Source organism: Schistocerca serialis, chromosome 2 (genome assembly GCF_023864345.2).
Source record: "Schistocerca serialis cubense isolate TAMUIC-IGC-003099 chromosome 2, iqSchSeri2.2, whole genome shotgun sequence".
NCBI classification, from domain to species: Eukaryota; Metazoa; Arthropoda; class Insecta; order Orthoptera; family Acrididae; genus Schistocerca; species Schistocerca serialis.
The window spans coordinates 507,949,195-507,962,288 of NC_064639.1; the positions used below are offsets into that span (position 1 = coordinate 507,949,195).

The 13,094-nt window shown below is 43.8% G+C and overlaps 1 protein-coding gene across 1 annotated transcript in view; it reads left to right on the plus strand.

The window, feature by feature from the left end:
* Positions 1-13,094, plus strand: part of LOC126456155 (uncharacterized) — a 157,032-nt gene that overhangs the window by 39,751 nt on the left and 104,187 nt on the right. Inside the window, exon 3 of the mRNA XM_050091909.1 lies at positions 6,647-7,767. Coding sequence (XP_049947866.1) covers positions 6,647-7,767 — 1,121 coding nt within the window. The remainder of the gene's footprint in view (positions 1-6,646; positions 7,768-13,094) is intronic.

Sequence of the window (13,094 nt, forward strand, 5' to 3'; positions counted from 1 at the left end):
CAGCTAAGAATACTGGGAAATGACGAAGATCTGGTTGGAAAGAAGGACATACAAGGGTAGCGAGTGCATACAGGGGTAACGAGTGCGTACAGGGGCGATGGTTATCATTATTGTTGTTTGTATCATTAACTGTCTTCTGAAACTGGAGGTTGCTGTGGCAATGTCCTTTTTAGGTAGTGGCTTAACTAGTTCTTGTTTCCAGGCTTCAGGGAAAACACTTATGGTTCAGGAGTGGTTGAAGATATCTGTTATAATGGGCAGTACTGGGTCAATAACAAGCTTCATCATTTGAACTGTGATGCCATCGTGTCCAGTAGATGCTGCTCTGATACGCATAATGGTTTTTTGACAGCATTGCTGCTAACATGCTTTAGATAGAATTTTTCGTGGCTACAGTCGTTTACCCCCATGAGGTAGTCAATGAATCCCTGTTTCGTTTGCAGTTCAATTGTTATTCTGGGTAATGAGAAGTACCGGTTAAATTCTTCGACTGGGAGCATAGGATGAGCTGCAGCTTTTACTTTTCCTGTACCAAGCCCATGCAGATTTTTCCATAGGGCAGCTGGTCCATTTCTGTTGTCGGTTAATGTACGGACATGCCTGAGTTCGGCATTTCTCACAGCATGACTGACTCTTTTGTTTGTGCTTATGAGCAATATTATTTTCAGGAATGGGGCGCAGTTTGTATGCCCGATGTGCAGCGTCTCTGAGATTCATGAGCTGTTTTAGTTCTTCAGTTATCAAGGTGCAGGTTTCCTTCTTATTTTTCAGTCACCAGAGGGGCATATTTGTCACATAGTACAGTAAGTTTGTTAGCAAATCAATGAAGTTTTTCGTTTGTCAGAGAGGGGAATAGAAGACGTCCACCAAACTACTCCTTGAGCCTCAATTGCAAGTTCAGGTAAAAAAATTAATGCGTTTGAAGTCCCAATATGTAGTCAGTTGTGGCTTCCTTCTGCAACATTCTAATGAGTACGTCATGAAAATTACATCATGGGCAGACATACTAGGTCCAGATATATGAGCCGGCCGCTGTGTTCGAGCGATTCTAGGCGCTTCAGTCTGGAACCGCGCTACCGCTACGGTCGCAGGTTCGAATCCTGCCTCGGGCATGGATGTGTGTGGTGTCCTTAGGTTAGTTAGATTTAAGTAGTTCTAAGTCCTAGGGGACTGATGACCTCAGATGTTAAGTCCCATAGCGCTTAGAGCCATTTGAACCATTTTTGCAGATATTTGGTAGATACGAAACTCTGCGTTTGGGGATTCCGTTGCAAATACAGAGTGGTCAGAAAGACCCTGAAACGCTTTTAAGGTGTTGTAGGGTAAATTGTACCGATAAACAATTGTTAGTAAAAATTTGATACCTTCCGCCGCTTAATTAGCATTGAAGTTAGGCAATCTGGTTATTGCGCGCAAATTCAAGCAGTGTGCCAGAGATTGTGTCGTCAAAAGTGTTCCTCGTTTGGTTTCCTCAGACCGAACAAACGTAGCTTTTGCTCACCAAGCTTAAATTTTTTGCTTTCTAAAAAAAGCACATTTTAACTGGTAAAGAGCAATTCAACAAGTGGTAACTCACAGACCCATAGATGTCTGTGCATTCCCATATTTTACTGCGGGCTGATGTTTGAGCTCACAACGACCTCATCGTGTAATTTCAATGCTAATTAAATCGAAAACAGCGCAACGTATGGAATTTTTCATTAACTATTACTTTTCAGCACAACCTACCCCGCAATATCCTTGCAAACTTTTCAGACTGTTTATGACCACCCCGTATATCGATGAGAGTGACTGCTGTTCGTATGCTGGATAAGAAGAAACTGAAGTAGCGACACATATGCCCCGTTCCCGTCTACGAGATTTTTTCAAGAGAAAAACTAAAGAGAAGACTGAAGGAAGCATGTGTCATTTTTTCATCCCGAAAACACCAGGAAACCTACTGGGAACAGTGACGTTTAAAAGAACTTGTAAGTACAAAATTATATCAAACAAGCGTTAAGAAAAAATTTTATTGCTTCAAGATAACATTATTTATTTGTTCATAGCAAGGTGGTCGAATATTGAACTTAGATGTTGTAGGTGTTTGATACACTGTTTCAGCGTGGAAACAGTAAACCCCGAGTCTTTAAACAATCCAACTACCGTTCACAAAATAGCTTGAAACTTCTTATTACTTCACAAATGTGTTAAATATTTGATATCAAGCATGTAAGTGAGGAAGAAGGTTGAGAAAAGATTTGAAATTATGTTTAACGTTTATAGGAAGTCGCTAAGTGCTCTCATTATCAAACACTGGATGAGCATAGCCTGAGTCATTTGCGCTCCGTTTGAAACAGAAACTAGCTTTTCACACAGCTTGATGTTTATGACGTCGTAACTCCTCAACCATGTCGTAGAAGGATATAATTTTGCAGGTACATTCAGTGGTATACGTGGGTACTTGTCTGCGAAATGTGTTGGGAATAAAGTTCCAGAATGAGATTTTCACTCTGCAGTGGAGTGTGCGCTGATATGAAACTTCATGGCAGATTAAAACTGTATGTCGGACCGAGAATCGAACTCAGGACCTTTGCCTTTCGCGGGCAAGTGCTCTACCAACTGAATTACCCAGGCACGACTCACGCTCGCTCCTCACAGCTTTACTTCTGCCAGTATCTCGTCTCCTACCTTCCAACCTTTCAGAAGCTCTCCTGCGAACCTTGGAGAACTAGCACTCCTGAAAGAAAAGATATTGCGGAGACATGCCTTTCTTTCAGGAGCGCTAGTTCTGCAAATGTTCGCAGGAGAGCTTCTGTAAAGTTTGGAAGGTAGGAGACGAGATACTGGCAGAAGTAAAGCTGTGAGGACGGGGAGTGAGTCGTGCTTGGTAGAGCACTTGCCCGCGAAAGGCAAAGGTCCCGAGTTCGAGTCTCGGTCCGGCACACAGTTTTAATCTGCCAGGAAATTTCGGGAATAAAGTTGTTACTAAAGAAGTAGTTAATTTAAACGTCATGCTTGATACTGAAGCTTTAACGGCATGAACAGCGAAAATGTAGTAAACGATAAACATTTTTCCTTTCATCATTTTGTAGCAGGCGTAAGCGATAAAAGATTCGTAAACGTTTGACATGCGTCAAATTTGTTGGAAATCTCTGAAATTCTAAAATACTGGATGCATATAGTCTGGATAATATGCGCGCCCTAAGTTACACCGTCTCAAGATGGTTCAAATGGCTCCTAGCACCATGGGACAACATTTGAGGTAATCAGTCCCCCAGACTTAGAACTATTGAAATCTAACTAATCTAAGGACATCACACACATCCATGCCCGAGGCAGGATTCGAACCTGCGACCGTAGCAGCAGCCCGGTTCCGGACTGAAGCGCCTAGAACCGCTCGGTCACAGCGGCCGGCACACCGTCTCAAGACACATACACAACTTCTAATTGTAATATACTGCAAGACACACAAAAAGACGACGCACCACGAAGGAATTACCCAAATGCGACGGAAATCGGTAGTTTTTTTGTACAAGTACAGACAAACACATGATCACAACTTCAGACAAACTGGACAATTAATTCAGGAGAATGAGTTTCACAATATGATTAAGTGAATAACGCATTCGTCCACCTATGACCCTTAATCGTCTTGCCACTGATTGATAGAGATGTTGGATGTCCTCTTGAGGCATAGTGTACTAAATTCTGTCCAATAGGTACGGTTGATCGTCAAAATCCCGAGGTGGTTTGAGGGCCCTGCCCATAATGCTCCACAGCTTCGCAGGTGGGGAGAGATCCGGCAACCTTGCTGGTCAAGATAGGGTTTGGAAAACATGGGGACAAGCTGTAGAAACTCTCACCGTATACGGGCGGGCATTATCTTGCTGAAAGTAAACCCAGGGTGGCTTGTCATGAAGGGCAACAAAACGGTGCGTAATTTATCGTCGACGTGCCGTTGTGCTGTAAAGGTCTCGCAATGACAACCAAATGGGTCATGCTGTGAAATGGCTTCCCAGACCATCACTCATAGTTGTCGGGCCGTATGGCGGGCGACAGTCAGGTTGGTATCCCACAGCTGTCTGGGGCATCTCCAGACCCGTCTTCGCTGATCAACGGGGCTCACTTCGAAACGAGGCTCATCATTAAAGACCATTCTATTCCAGTTAATGAGATTCCAGGCCGAATGTGCCCGACACCACTGCAAACGGGCCTGATGTTGTACAGAGGTCAGTGGTAGTCGGCGCAAGGGGCGCTGTTAGCTCAGCCCCCTTTCTGTGAATTGCCTATTTTTGGACCCTGTGATCACTGAAGCACCAGTTGTACGTCGGATTGGTGACAATAATGAATCCGGGGAGCTGAGGAGCTCTCTGACAATTGCTCATACCTCACGTTCTGTCGTCTCTCTAGGTCGACAGCTTTCGTCTTGACGTTGTGCTCGGCCTTGGTTCACCCACTGCTGCCAACAACGTCGAATAGGGCCATCTTTCCTATTCAAATGTCGTGCGAGTCGACTACTACACTACTGGCCATTAAAATTGCTACACCAAGAAGAAATGCAGTTGATAAACGGGTATTCATTGGACAAATATATTATACTAGAACTGACATGTGATTACATTTTCACGCAATTTGGGTGCACAGATCCTGAGAAATCAGTACCCAGAACAACCACCTCTGGCAGTAATAACGCCCTTGATATGCCTGGCCGTTGAGTCAAACGGAGCTTCGATGGCGCGTACAGGTACAGCTGCCCATGCAGCTTCAATACTATACCACAGTTCATCAAGAGTAGTGACTGGCGAATTGTGACGAGCCAGTTGCTCGGCCACCATTGACCAGACGTTTTCAATTGGTGAGAGATCTGGAGAATGTGCTGGCCAGGGCAAAAGTCGAACATTTTCTTTATCCAGAAAGGCCCGTACAGGACCTGCAACATGCGGTCGTGCAATGTCCTGCTGAAATGTAGGGTTTCGCAGGGATCGAATGAAAGGTAGAGCCACGGGTCGTACACATCTGAAATGTAACGTCCACTGTTCAAAGTGCCGTCAATGCGAACAAGAGGTGACCGAGACGTGTAACCAATGGCACCCCATACCATCACGCCAAGTGATACGCCAGTATGGCGATGACGAATACACGATTCCAATGTACGTTCACCGCGATGTCGCCAAACACGGATGCGACCATCATGATGCTGTAAACAGAACCTGGATTCATGCGAAAAAATGACATTTTGCCATTCGTTTGCCGGCCGAAGTGGCCGTGCGGTTAAAGGCGCTGCAGTCTGGAACCGCAAGACCGCTACGGTCGCAGGTTCGAATCCTGCCTCGGGCATGGATGTTTGTGATGTCCTTAGGTTAGTTAGGATTAACTAGTTCTAAGTTCTAGGGGACTAATGACCTCAGCAGTTGAGTCCCATAGTGCTCAGAGCCATTTGAAGCCATTCGTGCATCCAGGTTCGTCGTGGAGTACACCATCGCAGGCTCTCCTGTCTGTGATGCAGCGTCAAGGGTAACTGCAGCCATGGTCTCCGAGCTGATAGCTCATGCTGCCGCAAACGTCGTCGAACTGTTCGTGCAGATGGTTGTTGTCTTGCAAACGTCCCCATCTGTTGACTCAGGGATCGAGACGTGGCTGCACGATCCGTTACAGCCATGTGGATAAGATGCCTGTCATCTCGACTGCTGGTGATACGAAGCCGTTTGGATCCAGCACGGCGTTCCGTATTACCCTCCTGAACCCACCGATTCCATATTCTGCTAACAGTCATTGGATCTCGACCAACGAGAGCAGCAATGTCGATAAACCGCAATCGCGATAGGCTACAATCCGACCTTTATCGAAGTCGGAAACGTGATGGTACGCATTTCTCCTCCTTACACGAGGCGTCACAACAACGTTTCACCAGGCAGCGCCGGTCAACTGCTGTTTGTGTAAGAGAAATCGGTTGGAAACTTTCCTCGTGTCAGCACGTAGTAGGTGTCGGCACCGGCGCCAACCTTGTGTGAATGCTCTGAAAAGTTAATCATTTGCATATCACAGCATCTTCTTCCTGTCGGTTAAATTTCGCGTCTGTAGCATGTCATCTACGTGGTGTAGCAGTTTTAATGGCCAGTAGTATATTCCAACCGGCATATTTGAGCCCAACTACACGTCCTCTCTAAAATGCTGACATCTGCGTATATTGTCCACGTGCCTGTTTGCGAGGCGTAGCTGCTACCCAATAAGTACACAAAATTTGCGAACACTTTATATCCTAGCGATGACATGTCCCCTGTTTACTATCCTTGCCAAATGCACGGAGCAATTGCGCTGCAGCGTCACACATTCATCCAACGGCCGCCAAAGTTTACAACTTTGAATTTTCCTGTATGAATACCAGTTGGTAACCAATTCTCGTAACTCCTTCGCGGCGCGCTGTTATTCTGTCTGTGAGTGTATTTGTCTGACAGTCTTAAACGTTTAACATAAGATTATTCCTCCTAATCGTTAGATTACGACAGCATTTAAAATTTTTAAATTCGGTTAATAATCATACGAAATACTGAAAGTCAAACTTTTTTTGCCCATGGAAGCCGCTAGATAGGCAACCTGCAACTATGATCGTGCAACAAGAATCACGAACGGCGTTAGCCGTCTGGTAACATAGATGGGCCTGTTTCAGGGTGGCTGTCGGCCCGCGATGTGCTGTGGTACCTCACCTTCTGCGGCTTCGCCATCAACTACATGCTGCGCATCAACATCAACATCGCCATCGTGGGCATGGCGCGCAGCCGCGCGCGGCAGCAGACCGGAGGCCCGTCTGCCGCCAGCTACTGCGGGAGCAACGGCGTCAGCGCCCTCGGCGTCCCGACGGCAAACTACACTCACAGCCTCGTCACTGGGGACATTAGCTCTCCTGGTCCCCGACTGTTCACCACCCCAAGTGTCAATAGGACAGAGCTGTACGTCCCCAACAACACCAGTACCAGTGACATCGACATCGAGACTAGGTATGCCGTCCAGTTCAATATTTCGACCCCCATCATACCTAAGAACGTGGACGCCAACATGTCTAGTTTCATCAGCGCTGTGGACGTGACACACAGCGTCAGTGGTACCAACTTTACGATACTCAGTTCGACGGAAGTCCCCAGTCCTAGCGCCATTCCATTCAAGACTTCAGAGGATTATAACACTCTTGATAGCATCTATAGTGTTAGTAGCTGGACTGTCAGTATACATGCTCCAGTCACCAATGACATTTTCAATGACACAGGCACGGCGGCCGCAGAATTTAGTGATCTGCCAAAAGAACACAGTGTGGGCAACGACACTACTCCCTCTCCCCCCAAAACAAGTAGCTGGCATGACAGCTCTGATGTCCTAGACAGCGACGGTGTTGACAAGACTACAGTTCCAAAGATTCTACCCAGTCTCCCTCAGAAACAAGTCAGTTATACAGGTCCTACGACAGTTTCTGTGACAGCGCACCAGATGACTAGCGCTGACAATATGCAAGCGCCACAGGTGATGGTGACAGGACGGGCAAGTCCACCTCCCCCCAAAACAAGTACCTGGCATGAAAGCCCTGGTAGCCTAGGCAGGGACAGCGTTGACAAGACGTCCATGCCAAAGACCCTAACTAGTCTCCCGCCGAAAGAAGCCAGTTCTACAGTTCCTACGACAGGGCTCCAGGTGACTAAAGCTGACAATGCGCAAGCACAACATGTGACGGGGACTGGATTGGTAAGTTCAACGCCGGTGCCGATGCTGCCTGCCGCAATGGCCCTCTCTGCGGAGGAGGTAGGTACCTCAAATATCTCTGTAATCACTGACTTCTGCAGTTCTCACAAAGCAGACGTTACTTAACATCTATCGTTGAATATGTTACCATACTTCTCACTTATTGCTAGATGTTGTTGCTATTGTTCTTGTTGCTGCTATTGTTTTTGTGTTCAGTCCGAAGAGTGGTTTGATGCAGTTCTTCACGCTACTCTACCTCGTGCAAGCCTCTTCATATCGAATTATTACTGCAACCTACATTCATTTGAACCTACTTACTGTAATCGAATCTTGCTCTCCCTCTACAATTTTTACCCGTAACACTTCCATCCAGTACTAAATTCGTGATTCCTTGATACGTCGGATACAAGCCTGGAATGTCGCATTGTCTTGAACAGTGTACTAGTGGAGGCAGTTTGCTTTTGGTTTCCTATGATCTTTCAGTGAAGTGCTAATGTATACTTGTAAATTATGGATGGCGTATGAGTGTTTTTGTATTGTAGATGAGTATGGAATGAAAGAAAGGGAGAGGATGAACTCTGGTACCAGAACTTATCGAGCGTAACTAACCGATCTAGCTCACGGACTTCCACCAACGGTGTCGCATGGAATTTAATCCTGGACATTCTACACAGTCTGATTGTCAACTTCTGAGTACCGCCAACTCTCGAATAGCACCAAGGCTGTCCCATCCGACAAATGGCTCTCCATAAATAGTATCGCTTGCATTTATTTCTCAGACAGTGTGGAGGTAGTATTTGGACTTAGCCGTTGACTTCGACGAACAGTCTACTGATCATGTAATGCAGGGGTAGTCAACCTTTTCTACCTACCGTCCACTTTTGTATCTTTGCAGTAATAAAATTTTCTAACTGTTTACCTGTTCCAAGGTAATGGTAATTTATCGAATATGAAAATAACTTTATAAAATATATGTAAAGGACAGTTACGGCAACTTAAAATGTATAATAATAATTACCTACCAAATAGTTTGTCAAAACCTTAGCAAAATCCAATGAAGTTGTTTTTAAAACTCCTACCGCCCATCACGAAAGCTGGAACGCCCACTAGTGAACGAGAGGGTCGAGGTTGTCTGCCACTGATTTAATGTAAACGACTCTCCCTCATCTCCTTGCTGGGAAAACAATGCTGATGAAAATTTCAATTTTCAGTAGGATTAGAACTAGCTGCCTCCAGAGCGATAGACAACAAACAATCGCTCATTAGTAATGTCGGATACGCAAGCTGGTCGTTTAATTTTTTTTTTTTAAGCACTATGCGATTTAATTTCTGAGGTCGTCAGTCGCCTAGAACTTAGAACTAATTAAACCTAACTAACGTAAGGACATCACACACATCCATACCCGAGGCGGGATTCCAACCTGCGACCGTAGCGGTCGCTCGGTTCCGGACTGCAGCGCCTAGAACCGCACGCCCACTCCGGCCGGCTGATCGTTTAATGACTAAGAGCGATTAACAAATAGTGACACATATAAAAATCAGTTGGAGCACATCGTCAAGGAAGTAAAGAGAGTACACGTTTTGTGTTTTATTAAAGAAATGAGAGGATGATTGGTGATGGTGTTTGATATCTGGTGAATCTTCATTTTGAGCTAAACTATATTCCCACCACTCATCGCACACCTTAGGAAGCTATGTATTTGAAGACTCTGTAAAGGCAGTATCACATGTCTCGTTTCTTGAAACCATTGGTTCTCAATCTTTCTCAGATTATTACTCCTCGGAACCGCGCAACTACTACCGTCGCAGGTTTGAATCCTGCCTCGGGCATAGATGTGGGTGATGTCCTTAGGTTAGTTAGGTTTAAGTAGTTCTCAGTTCTAGGGGACTGATGACCTCAGATGTTAAGTCCCATAGTGCTCAGAACCATTTGAAGCATTTCATTACTCCTGAGCGCGATCAGATATTAGCTAGTAACCACATCACCATCAACATTATCACCTAACTAAACTTTAGAATAAAAAAGAATTTTCATTGAACTCTTTTATTTTTAAAATGACGAAAGATAAATGCTATTTAATTTCTGTGTAAACGGCGAACTGTTGAGTCAAATGGTTCAAATGGCTCTAAGCACTATGGGACTTAACATTTGAGGTCATCAGTCCCCTAGACTTAGAACTACTTAAACCTAACTAACCTAAGGACGTCACACACATCCATGCCCGAGGCAAGATTCGAACCTGCGAGGGTAGCAGCCGCGTGGTTCCGGACTGAAGCGCCTAGAACCGCTCGGCCACAGCGGCCGGCAACTATAGAGTCAATGAGGCAGTTGGTACTACTTATTTCTAACAAACTTTTTTTAGTAGGAGGATTAAGCAATTCTAAGTCTATAGCGAGTACTACCTACGAAGTCCCAGAAAAGAAAACTAACCATCCATATTGAGGATAGACATTTTTTGCAAAACATGATTCCTCTGCGACATTTGTTTCACCTACACTTTACACTCTCATTTAAGATCAACCAAGATAAAATGTGTCTATTATACTTACTTTTTATAAACCAACTGATTGCTGAACTCTGTACTTCTGAAGTGACAGAAACTGGAAAACGTCATACTGGTAATGTTTTGTGTCTGACCACTGCACTAATGATGATAATAATAATAGGCCATTCAGCAGTTGTAATGCTACCTTATACTCGCACCTGTGTTCAGTCTGTCAATGTTTACAACTGAAAGTGAAATGTTTCTGATAGCTAGAGAATAACATAATTATGAAAAATATAATAAGCTTTGAAATTAATTGATGGAATTAAAGCGCTCCTGCTTCGTCAAAGAGTCTGAAGACAATAAATAAATGTGTTATTATATGTGATTTTTATCAGGCACAGAGATCGCTGTTGGCGAATGGGAAAGCTTAATGACATGGGACAGTGGTAATGTCAAGATTTGGTGCAGCCAATGATTTACATGATAATAACAGTCATAATCGGACTTCGTGAAGAACATTAGATTGCAGGCTGGACTTGTTAAAATGAAAATGGATAAGTGATAGCACGCTGACGGATCGCGATCACTGTATCATCAAACCAACCACTTCCGCCTTACTGTAGGTGGCTGAAACATAGAACCACACTTTAAATATTATTAGTAGATGGAATTAACCACTGTATTATTAAATGAAAACATAGTTAAGCTCAATTATTCTTATTATTCACAAAAAATTACAGACAAAAATGCACAGGACCTTATACCTTGCGGGAACAAGTAGAAGACGTCTCGTCATGTCATTTTTATTTAAAAAAAGCTCAAGATGAACGACAATAAAATACATAATATTCGACTTCAAAGGTATAAGTTGTACTTTAAAATATTTATTCGATCGCTGACTTTGCGAGACATAGGGATTTGTTGCGCAGTGCAGCAGCCATTACATACTCGTAGTTACTGTTGTATTGCGCTGTCAATACGTTCGTTTATTGTTGCAAAATGAAAAATGACGCAGTTTCTGATCTACTGCGGAAGGTACCTTTCACCCGAAACTGGCATTTAAACGTACATGATATATGTCTCTTACCGTTACTCTCATAGACGCATGGTGCACAGTGCAAAAATTGTGTGTAATTGGGGGACTATGTGAGGAAGACGTTCATACAGTCTTTCACCACATTGTGTCATGTGTTAATAACGAATATTTGGAAAAAACACAATGATTGGTGACTTACATAACCAGTATTACAAGTCTTACAGAAGAGTGATATTAATAACGATCTTTACAAATAATTTAGTTTCCGTGGCCAAAATGCAACTGAACCCTTTTGTTCTTACCCCTCAGAAAATTTCATTTTACGTCTCACGGTAATAATTACCCTCAGGTTGGGAGCCACTGCTCTAAACCCATCGTTACCTCTGCTGGCAGAAGGAGAACTTCCCTTCAATTTCTGTAGAGATTTGAAGAAAACAGTTCTTCCACTACTACTGCTACAAAGAGAGTAGCTTCATAATAACTCTGTGAGTACAGTGGTCTGACTTTTTGTGCCATTGTTCCGTGTCCAACAGACACGTTATCAGGAGAGGTCAATGTTTTTGACTTGCTCCTTATCCGAAATTCTGTGTTAGTACTACCATTGTGAATGGTACATTGTCATACAGACACTGAGAAACGCTAATTTCTTATTGCGGTTGCAGCAAGAGATGGAAATGGATGTATAATACGGCATGAGACGCTTTGACATTTCCAATTATAGGAAGTAGTGTTAATGGATGAAGCCTGGCGAGATGCATACTTAAACCGAGTTATTGAAATACAAATAGATAAATATGAAAGTCAAGCGAGTGGGTTAACGACCAGTCTAAATATTGCCCAACGGTCGCTGGTTTAGAGGAGTACTGCTCGAGAATACGCCCATTGCAGTCCGCGGCGAAGGCCAGAGGTTGTACAAGCAATATAGACCTGTAAAAACTGGTAAAAGCTGGTTGTGGTTTTGGAGGTGGTCACTGAAACCCACATGAACCTAGCCTCTTTGGAGATTCTACTGTTCTTCAGACTGAGACTGGAACGTAATACGTACCAAATTACTAATAATCGGACCATAATATGACGCCCACTCCGGTAAACTGTATACTGGAAACAATGTTTTCCAGACATTAACGTAACGGCCGACTACCACAATGCATAACATTATCCGCCATTTCGTATGGGGTTTTAAAGACCATTGGAGATTTCGTTTGGACGGTTGTGATCAGTCATGAACCTTCAGTTTCATAGTACTTGCGTCGTGAACTGTATCCCGACTTTGTAGTACACTCTAAAAGGCAAAAAAAAAAAAAAAAAAAAAAAAAAAAAAAAAAAAAAAAACCGAAGAACCACGAATAATTATTAAAATAAGATGGAAATTGGTAGATGTGGTGAAAATGTACAGCAAACAAATGATTGCAATGTCAGACAAATTCGGTGATTTATTCAAGAAAAAGAGCTTCACAAATTGAGCAAGTCAGTAATGCATTAGTCCACCACTGGTCCTTATGCAAGCAGTTATTCGGCTTGGCATTGACTGACAGAGTTGTTGGATCTCCTCCTGAGGGACATCGTGCCAAATTCTGCCAAACTGGTGCGTTAGATCGCCAAAATCCCATGATTGTTGACGGGCCCTGTCCATAATGATGTAAACGCTCCCAGTTGGGGAGAGACCCGGCGAAATAGCTAACCAGGGTAAGATTTGGCAAGCACGGAGACAAGCAGTAGAAACTCTCGCCGTATGTGAACGGGTCCCATATTGCGGAAATGTAATCCCATGACGGCCATCTTCAGTGGTAAAATACAAGAAAATTACAGAATCCGAATTGATGTACATAAAGCAACGAGTGAAACATCGCATTATCCAGTAG